The sequence below is a fragment of the Rattus norvegicus genome, chromosome 9, assembly GCF_036323735.1.
Source record: "Rattus norvegicus strain BN/NHsdMcwi chromosome 9, GRCr8, whole genome shotgun sequence".
Classification (NCBI taxonomy): domain Eukaryota; kingdom Metazoa; phylum Chordata; class Mammalia; order Rodentia; family Muridae; genus Rattus; species Rattus norvegicus.
In genome coordinates this window covers 1,924,981-1,940,224 of record NC_086027.1, presented here as the reverse complement: position 1 = coordinate 1,940,224, position 15,244 = coordinate 1,924,981, and the positions used below count along the sequence as shown (strand labels likewise).

The window sequence follows — 15,244 nt, the reverse complement described above, 5'->3', positions numbered from 1 at the left end:
GTCTTCCAGCATTCTAGGAGACTTAAGGGTTTGGAAATCCAAAGCACAGGATCACACTAACGTGACAACCAGGAAAGGTGCTTTCCCTGGGTCCGAGGGACACAACCAAGACCATCCAGGTCTGGCCGACCCGGAGCAGCTTGAGCAACGGCCATGGCGGCTCTAGTAAGTATGAATGAGGTGGGGATGGAGGTGTCGCAAAACAGACCCCGCGCCCTCTTCTCGCCTTACAGACTCCTGTTCTTTTGCAGGGCTCCAGCAGCCAGAATGTCACTGAGTACGTCGTCCGAGTCCCCAAGTAAGTCCCCGTCCATCCACACTTTAGAACCTCGGCCCTGTGTTCCCCTGCCACGCTGGCCCTACTGCCGCGTCCAAGACATAGTAATATGTCTTGGTAAATCTTGGTAGTTAATGTTAGGGTCTGTGACTCTGTCCTGTTTCAGACTGGTCAGGCCAGACATGGTGGCTGCCTTTAATCTCAGCACTTGGGAGGCAGAAACAAGAGAATTTCTTTGAGTTCGCGGTCAGCCAGGTCTATAGAGGGAGTTCCAGACCAGCCAGGGCTACATATCGTGAGAGCCTGTCTCAAAATAAAACAAAATTCCAAACTGGTCACAAGTAGTACACATCCTGCTTTCTGTGCCAAGTGCCATGGCCCTCAACTTCTAATTTTATCTTAGGTGGGCCTGTGGTAGGCAAGCACTGTACCACTGATCTACACCTAGTCCCCTTTTATTTTTTTGTTTATTTTGAAGACACAGTTTTACTGTGTAGTCTAGCCGGTTTGACCAGGCTGACTTTGAAACCCACTAAGACCCATTCACCTCCAGCCCTTGCCTGCCTGCCTTCCTCTCTACATAAAGGTTCTCTACACCTTTGGTTCATTTTTTTCTTTTTTCTTTTTTTTTTTTAAAGATTTATTTATTTATTATATATAAGTACACTGTAGCTGTTCAGACACACCAGAAGAGGGCATCAGATCTCATTACAGATGGTTGTGAGCTACCATGTGGTTGCTGGGATTTGAACTCAGGACCTCTGGAAGAGCAGTCAGTGCTCTTAACCACTGAGCCATCTCTCCAGCCCCCGGTTCATTTTTTTCTTAAGGATTTAGTGTTATCTCTGTGTATGCCTGTGTGTATATAGATGTGTGTTGTGAGAGTGCCTGGTGCCTATGGATCTTTATATGGGGTTGGATGAGATGGAGTCTTTAAAAAAAACAAAACAAAAACAAAATTAAAAAATCCCTGAGAAACTGGAGCAGTGGTTTTCAACCTGTGGGTCGCCTAAGTCCATCAGAAAACACAGATATTTACATTATGAATCATGATAGTAGCAAGCTTACAGTTATGAACTAACAAAAATAATTTTATGGTTGGGTCACTACAGCATGAGGGGGTCATAGGGGTATTAGGGGTCATAGCTTTAGGAAGGTTGAGGACCATTGTTCCCGAGTCTTTTTTGAGTTCCCAGAATTACCTACAACCAAGGGTGTAAATCGTAGATTTGTTGAATGGCTAATCGATGGATTGAATAGTTTCTTGCCCATTCCAGGAACACAGCCAAAAGATACAACATAATGGCTTTTAATGCAGCTGATAAAGTCAACTTTGCTACCTGGAACCAGGTAAGTGTATGCCTCTGGGTGTCTGGGGCAGAGACCTAACCCTGGGCTGGTGACTTTACTGAAACAGTAGTGCCCACACCTGTAGCCCCAGCAGACCTGTGATTCCAGCTATTTGGTGGCTGAGGTAGAAAGACTGAGTGTTTTAGACCAGCCTATACTAAATAAATCCTATCTCAAAGAGAAGAAGCTAGCCTGAGGGTACGGTTCAATTGATGGAGCACTCATCTGGCATATAGGAGGCCAGGGGGACCACCAGCGCCATGTATAATGGGCATGTTGGCTGGCACACGCCTGTTATCCAGCATGGGAAAGGGGATAGGATCTCAAATTGAAGACCATCCTTGGCTACATAGTGAGCTTGAGTGAAGCCCCGGATATATATATATATATATAGACCATGTCTATATGTATACTATAAAGTAAAGTAACGGGTAACAAGATGACAAGCAGGCCATGTCATGTACAAAAACAAATGCATTTTATAAGTTTGGAGTGTTTGTTTTTAAGATAAAGCCAGCAGGCCATAGTGACACATACCTTTAATGCCAGTTCTTGGCAGCAGAGTCAGTGGATCTCTGACTTTGAGGCCAGCCTGGTCTGCACAGTGGGCTTCAGAGCAGACTGCCTATACAGTGAGACCCTGTCTCGAAAGGATAAAACCATACCACAAGATGGGTACAGCCAGGGATACTAGCATCCCAGCACCAGGGAGGTGGAAGCAGGAGGATCATAAGTTTGAACAGCCTGAGCTACATAACAGGATTCTCTAGATAATACTAAGAGGAAAAAAGTGTTAAAGGCCAAAGTTTTAAACTACCCAGTATTCTGGGTGTCATGTTAAAATGTTACTATTTCCATATTGTCTGGGTTGCTCCTGAGCCTTCCTCGGGTGGTCTCCGTGATCTCATGGACCAGTCTGTTTTACTGTTGTAAGTCCCACATTCCTCATGACCAGAGTCGTGTGTGTGTGCATATGTGCATGTGGGCATGCTGTGCATGTCAAGGCTAGAGTGGACATCAGCTGTCTTCCATAGTCACTCTACACCTTATTATTAAAATGACATCTGTTGGGCCACAGGTGTGTGAGGGATGCAGAGTTGAGATCAGAGAAGAGTTTGCAGGAGTCGGTTCTCACTTTATGCTGTGTGGGTCCTAGGGCTTGAACTCAAGCCTCAGTCCTTTTGCAGGCTATACTTTATGCAGACTATATAGCAAGTACTATCTTTCCCAGCCTTTTTACATACAGTTTTGAGTCAGGGTATCTAACTGGACCTGGGGCTTGCTGACCTGTGAGTCCCAGGGACCCTGCTGTCTACACCGTTCTCCTGGGGTCGCAGATGCACACTTCCATACCCAGCTTTGTCTGTGGTACTGGGGGTCTGGACTCCCGATCCTTATGCTTGCAAGGCAGCTACGTTATCCACTGAGGCGTCTCCACCGCCCTCTCCCTGGGCAGAGCAGGTGCTCATATCCCTGCCCTCATGCCGCATGCGGGTGTGCTGGGGCACGTGAGGCCTGGCACAGCGCGACAGGAGAGTATCCCTGCTCCTGCTTCCCTCCAGGCACGGCTGGAGCGAGATCTGAGCAACAAGAAGATCTACCAGGAAGAGGAGATGCCAGAGTCTGGTGCAGGAAGTGAATTCAACCGCAAGCTCAGGGAGGAGGCTCGCCGGAAGAAGTATGGCATCGTCCTGAAGGAGTTCCGGCCTGAGGACCAGCCCTGGCTACTCCGTGTCAATGGCAAATCGGGGAGGAAGTGAGTGGTGCTGATGGTGGGGAGTTCCAGCTTGTGTCCCTCACACACGCATGCTTAGGAGACATTGTCCTCAAGTCTGTTCCCAACAGGATGGGGGCCCAGGACCACCTCTCTTGTCAAAGTTTAATCTTAAACTGGAGACTGTTGGCCTGGCTCAATAGCCTGACTGTGACCTGGAGAGCACCTTGACACTTGGGATGGTGGAGCCTGAGAAAGCCAGTGACCAGTACTCTATGCATAGTTACTCAGTGGACTGATAGCTGGAGCCTGCATGCTGTAGGGCCCCACAGTAGCCATGGTGGGTTATAGGCTGGGAGCAGCTGTGAGGATGGTGGCCACAAGGTGGCAGAGTGGTACTTGGTTAAGGAGGTGGTGGCCCATGCCTTTCTGTCCTGTCATTCCTAGAAGAGCCCAGATGGGTACTGTAAGGGGGTGGATGGAGTGCAGGCAGGCCCTGTGGGTGAGGTCCTGACCTAACTGAGGCTCTCTGCAGGTTCAAGGGCATCAAGAAAGGCGGGGTAACAGAGAACACGGCCTACTACATCTTCACACAGTGTGCGGATGGCGCCTTCGAGGCCTTCCCTGTGCAGAACTGGTACAATTTCACACCGCTGGCCCGACACCGCACACTGACTGCTGAGGAAGCTGAGGAGGAATGGGAGAGGTGAGGCAGAAGTGGTGGTTATAATGTGTATGCCCTTGGAGCAAGCCTGCCTGGAGCAGGAAGCAGTGCTTCCTTTGGCAGGCCTGGGAGCTGAGTGAAGGCTAGTACCACAGATAGGCACAGCCTGGGGGTCAGGGAGGCGCCTCTTCATGGCAACCGCCTCAGTTCTAGCTTGGGAGGTAGAAACAAAGATGGGTACAGGGAAGCTGGGATAGAGAAACTCAGTGGACAGCATAAGATGTCGTGTACACCTGCTGAGGGTGGGCCCTGTGTGTCCAGAGAGGGCTGTTGGAATTGATGTGGTCCATGGGGTTGCTCTGTGCTTGCCTACAAGCCTGGAATAGTGCCGGTTCTCAAGGGCTGGGATTGAAATGTCAAAAGCAGCTCCTCCTACTATGCTTAGCCTTATTCTGGGCACACATAGGTTCATGGACAGCTCCTTGTCCAATGAGACCCTACTCTATGTAATCCTTGAGATAAATTAATGATGGGGGTATGGGTGGGGGTAGTGTGAGTGCACACCTCAGCACACAGATGGCAGAAGCAAGAGAATCAGGAGTTCAAGTCCATCTTCTGCTGTATTAAATTTGAGGCCAGCTGTGGTTATACAAGATTTGGTTTCAAAACACCCAGAACTCCAGACACAGTGGTACACGCCTTCTATCTCAGCAAAACACCCAGAGCTCCAGACACAGTGGTGCACACCTTTTATCTCAGCACTTTGGTACACAGGCAACAGGCTCTCTGAGTTTGAGGACTGGTGTATATTCCAAGTTCCATGCCAGCTAAGATCACACAATAAGATCCTGTTTTAAAGGAATTTTAATTGGGCCAAGCCTGATGGTGTACACCTTTAACCCAGCACTCTAGGATGCATTGGCATGAGTATCTCTGTGAGTTCAAGGCCAGCCTGGTCAACATAGTGAGTTCCAAGATAGCCAGGACAGTAGAGATCCTATCTCACAAAACCACAAAACAAAACAAAACAACCCTCCCCAACCCTCCCCTCCCAGGAAAAAGCATAAAAAATTATTTAGCTAACCAATATGATGGCTGGATATGCCTGGAACAGACCCTGAGTCTGGAGGAGCTAAGATGTGGGGTTCCCAGAGGGCTCAAGTGCACGTGGGCCTGAGGCCATTTCAGGGCTCACCCTATATTATTTCAAGATCCGGGGGTCTGAAATGGCCCATGCTGCATGCCCTGCCCCTCCCCCCCTCTGTTGCATGTGGTGTGGCTCAGGTTAACACCCTACAGGGTCTTTCTGCTTTAGCTTCCTCACAGTGTGCGCGCCTTAACGAGGTTACCCCGTCATGCCCATTGTCCCTGAAAAGGACGGTGCCCATCTGAGTGTCCTGGTCATTATCTTCCACCAGCCTCTGCTGCACAACGTACTCAGTCACTTGTCCCCATGTGTAGGAGGAACAAGGTCCTGAACCACTTCAGCATCATGCAGCAGCGGCGACTCAAGGACCAGGACCAGGATGAAGATGAGGAGGAGAAGGAGAAGCGCAGCCGTAAGAAGCCTAGTGAACTGCGCATTCATGACCTGGAAGATGACCTGGAAATGTCATCCGATGCCAGTGATGCCAGTGGAGAAGAGGGTGAGTGGGGACCCAGAGGTCTTCAAGACAAGGCCATGCTGAGTTAACACCACCTGGGAAGTCATGGCGCAGAGTTACTGAGGAAATGAATGGCACCTTACAGACTTTCCATGGGACCAGTTTGTTTAAATGTTCAAGGTTGCTGTGCCGCAGGCCACATGGGCCTGGTTGATTATAGGGATAGGGCTTTTGGTGACTGAATGGCAGAACAAGTAGAGTGGGCTGAGGACAGTGCACAGGAGGGGTAAGCCTTCCACTTTCTCTAAGAATTGGCTCAACCCGAGTGCAGTCTCCCTGTCAAGATAACACACAAAAAAGACATGGTGTGCTTGCTGTGATCCCAGAACTCAGGTCTGAGGCGAGAGAATTCCGACCCTATCTTTTTTTTTTTTTTTTTAAGATTTATTTATTTTTATGTTTGAGTCCACTGTAGCTGTCTTCAGACAAACAGAAGAGGGCATCAGATCCCATTACAGATGGTTGTGAGCCACCATGTGGTTGCTGGGAATTGAACTCAGGACCTCAGGAAGAGCAGTCAGTGCTCTTAACGTCTGACCCACAGCTCCAGCCCACTGATCCTATCTTTGAAACACGACGGTGGTAGCACTGTCTTTAATCCCAGCACTCAGAGGCGGAGGGTAGTAGATCTCTGTGAGTTCAAGGTAGTCTACAGAGCACGTTCCAGGACAGCCACAGATAGAGAAGCCCTGTCTACAAAAACAAAAATAAACAAAAGCTCCCCAAACCCCACACAACACAACACAAGTAGGGGTCACAGGGGTCACATATCAGATAACTTGCATATTAGATATTTACTTTTTTTTTTTTCTGGAGCTGGGGACCGAACCCAGGGCCTTGCGCTTGCTAGGCAAGCGCTCTACCACTGAGCTAAATCCCCAACCCCCTATATTAGATATTTACAATTCATAACAGTAGCAAAGTACAGTTACGAACAGCACTAAAAATAACGTTATGGTTGGGGTCACCACAACGTGAAGAACTGTGTTAAAGGGTCAGTGTTAGGAAGGCTGAGAACCGCTTGCCTAGGTTACCTCTCTCTCCTCTCTGTCCCTCCTTTGTCTGAGGTACAATTTATATTTATGTACTGTTTATACTGCAGTTCAGCAGCTTGTAAGAATCCTCAGAAAGCTGGCTAATGGTGGCACAGGCCTGTGTCCCTGGCACTTAAGAAGCTGATGCAGAGGGGCTGGGGATTTAGCTCAGTGGTAGAGCACTTACCTAGGAAGCGCAAGGCCCTGGGTTCGGTCCCCAGCTCCCAAAAAAAGAACCAAAAAAAAAAAAAAAAAAAAAAAAAGAAGAAGCTGATGCAGGAGGACAATTACTTAGGGCAAGCCTGGACTACAAACCAAGGCTTCATATCAGAAGTAATTACATGTGTGTTTTCTCATGTTCGTTTTCTCTATAGAGTTGAACATCCATCACCATGATGACTTTTGGAATAATTCAGATCTGTCTTAGTCAGGGTTACTATTGCCATGATAAGACACCATGACCAAAGCAAACATGGGGAGGAAAGGGTTTATTTGGCTTCCACTTCTGCAGCTTAATCCATCACTGAAGGAAGCCATGGACAGTGCTGCTGACTGGCTTGCTCTCATGGCTTGCTCAGCCTGCTTCTTAGAGAACCCAGGACCACCAGCCCAGGGATGGCCCCACCCACAGTGGCCCTGCCACATCAATCACTGACTAAGAGAATAGCTTACAGGCTGCCTACAGCTGAGGGTTTCTCAGCTGAGCCTCTCTCCTCCCAGATGACTCTGACTTGTGTGAGGCGATGTAAGACTAACCAGGCCAAGTCCTTGATTTCTTTCCCATTTCTCCTGGTGACTGTGAATCGGCTATTTGTCCCCACATAGCTACTTGCTCAGATACTTGATATAGAGGCTTTAGATGCTATGTGACCTGACGTCACACAGGAAATGTGACATCGGGTGTCGGGATTTCCTGGCTACATGGGGACTGCTGCTTATGGGTGTTGTCCCTGCCTAGAATCTCCCAGTGAGCAGGGGTGGGGATTAAGTGGAGCCCCTGCCCAGCAGTGAGCAAAGATCTGGGCTCATCCAATCTGAGCTCCTCCTATACTTTCCTTCCTTTCACAGGCAGCAGAGCCTCCAAGGCTAAGAAAAAGGCCCCAGTGACCAAGGCAGGCAGGAAGAAGAAAAAGAAGAAGGGCTCAGATGATGAGGCCTTTGAGGACAGTGATGACGGGGACTTTGAGGGCCAGGAGGTAGACTACATGTCTGACGGCTCCAGGTGAGGCAGGGGTGAGGCAGAGGTGAAGCAGGGGCGAGGCAGGCCTGTGGTCACCCAACTTCATACCTTGCCCTTCTCTGCCCTATAGCAGCTCACCGGATGAGGCAGAGGGCAAGCCCAAGGTGCCCCAGCAGGAGGATGGCCCCAAGGGTAGGTGCCCGCTGGGGGCCAGCCGGGGAGTGGGAGTGTGCTCAGCAGTGGGCGCTGCTCACACCTGTGGCCTGTGTCCCAGGTGTGGACGAACAGAGTGAGAGCAGTGAGGAGAGTGAGGAGGAGAAGCCCCCCGAGGAGGACAAGGAGGAGGAGGAAGAGAAGAAGGCCCCTACCCCACAAGAGAAGAAACGCAGGAAAGGTGGGTGAGGAGCACAAGGCTGCAGTGATGGCCAGTGCCCTCCTCTTCCTTTGAACCCGCCTGCACAGGTGATGGTGGGTGGACTCTGTAGGCTCACTGCTTTGGATGTTTGTCCTATGCAGACAGCAGTGATGACTCAGACAGCTCAGAAGAGAGCGACATTGACAGTGAGACCTCCTCTGCGCTCTTCATGGCGGTAAGTCAGAGCTGGGGACTTGAGTGGGATTGACAGTCCAAGCCTTCAGACTCACCCCCCAATCTCTGCAGAAGAAGAAGACACCCCCCAAGAGGGAGCGGAAGCCATCCGGGGGAAGTTCAAAGGGCACCAGCCGGCCAGGAACTCCCAGTGCAGAAGCGGCAAGCACCTCTTCTACCCTGCGGGCCGCGGCCAGCAAGCTGGAACAGGGTGAGTGCCAGAAAAGCCTGTCCACGAGAGCCAGAGCTGCCGGTTCTGCACATCTGCTGTCCCCGACCTGGGCCCCACCTGGGCCTGACATTATTCTCTCCTCCAGGGAAGCGGACAAGTGAGACTCCAGCAGCCAAGCGCCTTCGGATGGACACAGGTCCCCAGAGCCTGTCTGGGAAGTCCACGCCCAGCAGCGGGTATGTTCAGACAGGAGCGGGACCATAGGTAGGATCGGGCTAAAGGGACTCTTGTATGACCCAGCCTCCTTTCTTTCCCCTCAGTGATGTCCAGGTGACAGAGGATGCTGTGCGCCGCTACCTGACCCGGAAGCCCATGACCACGAAGGACCTGCTGAAGAAGTTCCAGACCAAGAAGACGGGGCTGAGCAGCGAGCAGACAGTGAATGTGCTGGCGCAGATTCTCAAGCGCCTCAACCCTGAGCGCAAGATGATTGGGGACAAGATGCACTTCTCCCTCAAAGAGTGATGCCAATAAAGAGAGCAGGCCCAGAGTGCGAGTCATCACTGCCACCCCTGCCCTCCCGGAGGAGCCCTGAGGCATTTGAGCCTCTATTATATATACAGCATTCTGCCTGCATGCCTGAAGAGGCACCAGATTACATTATCAATGATTATAAGCACTGTGTGGTTGCTGGGAGTTGAACTCAGAATCTCTGGAAGAACAGTCCGTGCTCTTTAACCTCTGAGCCATCTCTCTAGTGCAAGCCTCCATTCTTGCAGAGGACACGGCCTTCCTGCCCACTGAGCTCAGTCCATAACCAGGACTTGTCTCCTGTGCAATCTTCACGAGTTTAATTTCATTTTACCTTTGCACTGGCCACACTCACAGCTCCTCACTGGGGGATTCTAGGCAGGCAGGGGCTCCACTCCTGAGCCACTATGCCCTCGTCCCCATTGTAGATCCGGGTGCTGTGTGGGTTTATGGTGGCATGCATGCGTTTGGGAACGCTCAGCTTCTAACAGTCCTCCAGGAGGACAGGTTTGGGATTGGTCTTCTTCCTACTGTTGTCGCTGAGGCTGGCCTTCAGGATAATAGGCATGTACCAATGATGTGAGAAAGTCTTGCAGTGTAGTCCAGGCTGGCCTGGACCTCAGTTTCCCAAATGCTAGGATGACAGTCATGTTCCCTGAATACCTTTAATGTGCAGTTCTCAGCTTGGGCGCTTCACTTACCGATTTCTGTGATCCAACCTATTCCTAGTCTTGGCACCTAGATGCTGTTTTCCATTTCCAAGTTACATTCCTGGGGTCCTCCTTATCTCCTGACAGGCCCAGCGATATATCTTATCCAGGCCAGCCAGGCGTTGGCTTGGGGAGAGAGTGCTTTACATTTTTGGATAGTGACAGGGCTGACTAGTGCTTGGCCTCAGCTGCTACCTTGAAAGCTGGGCCCTGAGCAGCCTGGGTGAAGTGAGGGCTTCCTCTCACCAGCAGCAGGACACCAGTGCAAACTCAGACCCACCACCCCTGATTGATTGGGAATACCTGTGGAAGGGGGCTAGTCCTTGGGAATGTCCATGCTCACTGAACATCCCTGTCCAGCTGTCTGTTGGTCCTTTGAGCCTGGGTCTAAGGTGCCATCCACCCTAGGACAGGGTGTGCACTTGTGTTTAAGGGCAGAGCCTTGCCTTCAGGGGAACTCAGTTCAAGTGACTTTTTTTTTTTTTTTGGTTCTTTTTTTTTTCGGAGCTGGGGACCGAACCCAGGGCCTTGCGCTTCCTAGGTAAGCGCTCTACCACTGAGCTAAGTCCCCAGCCTCAAGTGACTTTTGAAAGCTATGTTTTTCTTTTTGAGAAAGGATCTCAAGTAGCTCTGGCTGGCCTTGAACTGGTGCTGAGGATACATAGTGTCAGTCTACGCCGTGCCTTAGATGGAACCCACAGCTGCTTTGTTGAATGCTCAGCACACATTCTACAAACTCGGCTTCAAACTGTGTGTCTTGTGCAGCGTGTGCATGCCACCACATGCATGTGGTGTCAGAGGAGTCTCTCCTACCATGTGGATTCTGCAGTTCACACTCGGGGTGGCTCTGTGGCAAGGGCTTTTAGGTGCCGAGCTCTTACCACTGCTTACTAGCCTCTGATGGCCTCACCTTCAGCAACCCTTCCCTGGCTTCCTGGCCACAGGGGCTACCCACATGCACTGCCATACCCACCATCAGTTCTTTTCCTTTGTCTCCAAAGCCCTTGGTCTGTTGTTGCCCATGGTCACTTGCTGGGTCTCATGGATTCAGAAGTCTGCAGAACCTGTGCCTTTCTGGGAATGATTTGTCACTGCCTCCTCTTGATCTGATACTCCAAAGCCCAGACTGGCTGTAGCTGTGGTTAGCCTTCCAAGAATGGGATTCCCAGCCCTTAGCTATCCCCTAGCCTCTCCCTTTTCCTGTTTTGATGCTGCCTCAGCCAGGTCCAGAGACAAGGGCATGATGTCAATCCTGGCTGAAGCAGAGATGGACTAGTGTCATGTGCCCTTCCCAGTCCCTGTTGGCCCCACATGGCCTACAGTCCAACATGAGACCTACAACAGGCCCCTCCCAGTCGCCCCCTCCCAGTCGCCCTGTACTTCTTCCACTGACAGCAGGTGGGGTGGGCACATGGGTTCGTAGCCAGCTCTGGACTTGCTTCTGGCTGATGGTGTGACACTCATAAATCAGAGGCATCAGGGTGTCGGAAATGGGTCTATGGAATGTCTGGGTGGGTGAGCCATCAATTCTTAGGGATGAGGATGTGGGGACAAGGTGGGTGGGACCCCCATGGCTTCCCTGGGACATGGAAGTGATTTTAATCCCCAGGACAGGCAGGGAATAAATTGAGGGCACCAAAGCCTCTCGGCATCCTGGGACCTGCCTGTCACAATGGCTGCAGGAAGACTTCGGATCTTGTTTCTGCTGCTCCTGTCCTTGCACCTGGGCCTTGGCTGGGTCCTTGATCTTCAAGAGGCTCCTGCGGCAGATGAGCTCTCATCTGGGAAAATGGCAGAGACTGGAAGGACCTGGAAGCCCCATCAGGGTAAGAATTCTTGGGGGCCTCCTAACTCTACAGTTCTTCCTCTCAAAGCCCTCACTTTGCCTCACAATCCTATTCTACCTTGCACTAGGTAACAACAATGTCCGCCTTCCAAGAGCCTTACCTGGTTTGTGCCGGCTGTGGAGCCTGACCCTACCAGTGGCTGAGCTTGGCCTGGGCTATGCCTCAGAGGAGAAGATTATCTTCCGATACTGTGCTGGCAGCTGTCCCCAAGAGGTCCGTACCCAGCACAGTCTGGTGCTGGCCCGTCTTCGAGGGCAGGGTCGAGCTCATGGCAGACCTTGCTGCCAGCCCACCAGCTATGCTGATGTGACCTTCCTTGATGACCACCACCATTGGCAGCAGCTGCCTCAGCTCTCAGCCGCAGCTTGTGGCTGTGGTGGCTGAAGGCGGCCAGCCTGGTCTCTCAGAATCACAAGCAAGAGGCAGCCTTTGAAAGGCTCAGGTGACGTTATTAGAAACTTGCATAGGAGAAGATTAAGAAGAGAAAGGGGACCTGGGGTTTGGTTTTTTTTTTTTTTTTTTTTTTTTTTGCTTGTTTTCTATCAGTAGTGAATGCAATAAACGATATTCTTATGGTCTTAAGAGTGTGTGTGATGGGGTGCGCCCTGGCAGCCACCATGCTATGTAAATCCTGAGACCTTGATCATCTCTTAAGGGCCCCAGCCCTGGCAGATGGTAATTTGAAGATTCCCATGAAATCATTTTCCTACTTTATTCACAAGTCTAGAGGATATGTGGAGAGGTTAGCAGGCTGGAGGTGGCTCTTCTGGCCTTCCTGGCCCCATCCCCTCTGGGAGGGAGCGGCAAATCACTGAGATGCGTCGGCCCCGGGGGACCCGGTGTGCCCCAAAAAATGATTCTTCATCTCTAAGGATCTCATGGGAGAAGTCATATCGGGCTGAACCCCTGCAAGAAAAGAAAGGCCAAGTAGGTGAAGGGAGGGAAGTCTGTCCCTTCATCATTTCTGTACTTTTTCTGGGTAGTGGTGATGGTGACTTCCTCTGCTATGAGAGCAGAAACAAGAGCTGTTGGAAACACTTGGCCTCATCTGGGGGTTCTAGGCTAGGTCATACCTTAGGATATAGAGAGAACCAGGTTCCAGCAACAGTTCCAGCCACTGCTCAGGTTCCTGTGTATGCACCAGTTTCATAACACTTGGAGACAACAGGGAAAGGCCAGCGATGGTAGATCCACAGAACTGGGAAAGGGGTACGGTGTATATGTGGGGTCAGGCTCAGTTCTACCTCTCTGCCCACCGACGACCTGGCTAGGAGTTCTGAGGGACTGCCTTCTGCTTCTGCCTACCTTGACACTGTCAACGTGAGGCTTGATGTAGCCCCGATGTTCCAGGTCCAATACATGGACCAGAGATAGCAGGGTCTGGTCAGGACCAAAGGCAGCGGCACGGACCCGCTGCAGGATGGCCTGGCTTGCATCAGACCAGCAGGATTTCTCTGTCTCCCTGAAGCCGTGGATGGCCTGTACCGAGAGCTCAGGTCATACCTGGGAACTTCCAGGGCAGGAAAATGAGGTGCAGAGGGGCACAGTTCAGGGCAGGGAGTTTTATCTCACAATTTAGCCTTTAAGCTGGCTCAGTGAGGTTTCAACCACGCATCTGGTCTTCACATTTCGATTCCCAGTGGTCCCTGGTGCTGGCCACCCCAATATTCAGTATTTTGGTCTCCAGTTTCAACTTGATCCCTCAAGTTCCTAGAAACTCCCAACTGCTGGCACTCCCTCTCCCAAGTCTGCTTTCTATTCCTAATCTTGTCGTCAAGCCCCTCAACTCCAGAACCTCATGTCTGAAGTGACATCCTTGTCCTCATTACCCATGCCTTCTAATTCCAGGTCCAGCCCCACACCACAGTCCCTGTTCTTGGTAAAGCCCACCAGTGATTTGCCCCCCCCCCCACTGTAATACTGCACTGCTCTATTCCTCTTGAGCCGGCTCACCTTCTCCAGCTCTCACCCCTTCCCCTGCTCTAAGTACCATCCACAACCCCCCAGCTGCTGGCCTTCCCCTGGACTACTCAGCTCTGGCATTAAGATCAGCCCTGCTCCCATAGGGCGTCCTGAGTGACTGTCACTCCCGAGTCCCCCATCACCTGCCACCTCCCACACCAGAGAAACTGGTCGCAAGCAGCAGACGGAGCCCCATGTCAGTTGGTCTCACCCGAACCTACACCAGGCCTTGCCCAAAACACACCGTCTCCCCCCGCAACCTGGTCTATCATGCCTAGGTCCCAGGCCCCAGCTTCACAGCTCTTCCACTCCGCCCTGCCGAGGACCCCGCCCCCTCATTATGTCCCAGTGGGCGTCCCCGTAGCTCGCCTCTCTGCCCACTCACCGAGTCCCAGTGGTCGTACTCGTAGCGCCGGCGCCGCAGCTGGGGCTCCAGTTCGCGTGTCAGCGTGTCCTCTTCCTCCTGGCTCAGGAAGCCTGGATGCACTACGGCCTCATCACGCAGGCGGCTCAGCACCGCAGAGTCCGAGCCGCGCACCCAGCCGCACCCAGAAAGCAAGCGCATCGCTAGCCTCCAGCTGCCCGCCATCTTCAGGACAGACCGCACAAGGCTGAGCCACGCCCCCACAAGCCATTGGCTGACACTGCGCCACGCCCACCAACTATTGACTCTCCTGTTCGCTGCCGCCCCCCAACACGCACTCAACTTATTAGATGTGCTCCAAGTCAGTCTACTGATGGTCCCACCTCTCAGCCCTGAACAAAGTCTCAAGCAAAGCACCTGATGTGCAGAACAAGGAAGAGCGGAGGTTCGGGGTCACGAGGGGGCAAAGCCAAGGTTAGAAGGTCAACCAACCTAAAGAGCAAGCCTATTGCCTGTCAAACAGCACACCCTGGTGGAGAAAGGATAACTCAAGGTCAGCCCTTGAATTTGAGGCTAGCCTGAATTACAGGAGATATTGACCACAAAATAAGACGTTCAAACAAATAAGACCAAATAATACAATCCCTACCTCAAATGTTGTGAGTTAAATTTAAAAAGAGGGGAAAAAGTTACTTTCTTCCACACCACCCTAATAAACTGGGCCTAGGAAAATGGCTCAGCATTTGTCAGGAAGCATCATGGTGGCTTTGGTTTGACCCCCAAACACAGTAGTGCAAGCTGACTCCTGCACTTGTGATCCTCTGACCTCACAGGGTCATGTGGCACCTGCCCCCATAAACTTGTCCAGTTTCCTTTTTTAGCGACACCTACATATCCAATCCTCTGCTTCCATTTTAGTAAAATTCTCTCAAAATTTCCTGACATCCTCTCTGGCTTCAGCTGGCTTTTGGAGGTGACTTTGTGACCTGGTGAGTCACTAGTGCCAGGTCTCATGGGTCTGAGGATCAATCCAAAATTGGTGGTAGCTTCTAGTAGAGCCTTCACCCTAACTTTTAACTCTCTAGGGGCAGAGCCCCAGCTCAGCAGGTAAGAATATACTCAAGTTCTAGCACCCACAAGGAGGCTTCAGGGGACCCAACACCCTACCCTTTTTTGGCCGTGGGTA

At 51.4% G+C, this 15,244-nt stretch overlaps 3 protein-coding genes across 5 annotated transcripts; 2 read left to right on the top strand and 1 right to left on the bottom strand.

Annotated features, from left to right (window-relative positions):
* Nucleotides 1-27: 27 nt before the first annotated feature.
* Gtf2f1 (general transcription factor IIF subunit 1) lies at nucleotides 28-9,192 on the top strand. Its single transcript, NM_001007711.1, has 13 exons — nucleotides 28-165; nucleotides 252-298; nucleotides 1,555-1,627; nucleotides 3,190-3,383; nucleotides 3,877-4,047; nucleotides 5,467-5,651; nucleotides 7,772-7,925; nucleotides 8,014-8,075; nucleotides 8,158-8,277; nucleotides 8,400-8,473; nucleotides 8,545-8,683; nucleotides 8,790-8,880; nucleotides 8,965-9,192. The coding sequence occupies exons 1-13, from the start codon at nucleotides 154-156 to the stop codon at nucleotides 9,167-9,169; spliced, it is 1,527 nt and encodes a 508-aa protein (NP_001007712.1). The 5' UTR covers nucleotides 28-153; the 3' UTR covers nucleotides 9,170-9,192.
* Nucleotides 9,193-9,439: 247 nt separating this feature from the next.
* Nucleotides 9,440-12,314, top strand: Pspn (persephin). Of its 2 annotated transcripts, XM_063266696.1 has the most exons (3): nucleotides 9,440-10,346; nucleotides 10,459-11,711; nucleotides 11,800-12,314. In XM_063266696.1, exons 2-3 carry the CDS (start codon nucleotides 11,558-11,560, stop codon nucleotides 12,114-12,116), a joined length of 471 nt encoding a protein of 156 aa, XP_063122766.1. In that variant the 5' UTR covers nucleotides 9,440-10,346; nucleotides 10,459-11,557; the 3' UTR covers nucleotides 12,117-12,314.
* On the bottom strand, nucleotides 12,177-14,329 carry Alkbh7 (alkB homolog 7). 2 transcript variants are annotated; one of them, NM_001109384.1, is made up of 4 exons: nucleotides 14,080-14,309; nucleotides 13,038-13,211; nucleotides 12,806-12,930; nucleotides 12,177-12,638 (listed from the first exon to the last, which is right to left on the bottom strand). In NM_001109384.1, exons 1-4 carry the CDS (start codon nucleotides 14,281-14,283, stop codon nucleotides 12,476-12,478), a joined length of 666 nt encoding a protein of 221 aa, NP_001102854.1. In that variant the 5' UTR covers nucleotides 14,284-14,309; the 3' UTR covers nucleotides 12,177-12,475. The 2 variants fall into 2 exon arrangements, with proteins under 2 accessions (NP_001102854.1, XP_038940124.1); XM_039084196.2 differs by lacking the exon at nucleotides 13,038-13,211 and having other exon boundaries at nucleotides 12,431-12,638; nucleotides 14,080-14,329.
* Nucleotides 14,330-15,244: the final 915 nt, after the last annotated feature.

Coding starts and splice junctions, on each gene's coding strand:
- Gtf2f1 (NM_001007711.1), top strand. Junction 299..1,554: donor TACGTCGTCCGAGTCCCCAA/GTAAGTCCCCGT, acceptor TGCCCATTCCAG/GAACACAGCCAAAAGATACA. Junction 4,048..5,466: donor GCTGAGGAGGAATGGGAGAG/GTGAGGCAGAAG, acceptor CCCCATGTGTAG/GAGGAACAAGGTCCTGAACC.
- Pspn (XM_063266696.1), top strand. CDS start 11,558: ATGGCTGCAGGAAGACTTCGGATCTTGTTTCTGCTGCTCCTGTCCTTG. Junction 11,712..11,799: donor GACCTGGAAGCCCCATCAGG/GTAAGAATTCTT, acceptor ACCTTGCACTAG/GTAACAACAATGTCCGCCTT.
- Alkbh7 (NM_001109384.1), bottom strand. CDS start 14,283: ATGGCGGGCAGCTGGAGGCTAGCGATGCGCTTGCTTTCTGGGTGCGGC. Junction 12,931..13,037: donor CTCACGTTGACAGTGTCAAG/GTAGGCAGAAGC, acceptor CCCCTTTCCCAG/TTCTGTGGATCTACCATCGC. Junction 12,639..12,805: donor GGTTCTCTCTATATCCTAAG/GTATGACCTAGC, acceptor CTTTTCTTGCAG/GGGTTCAGCCCGATATGACT.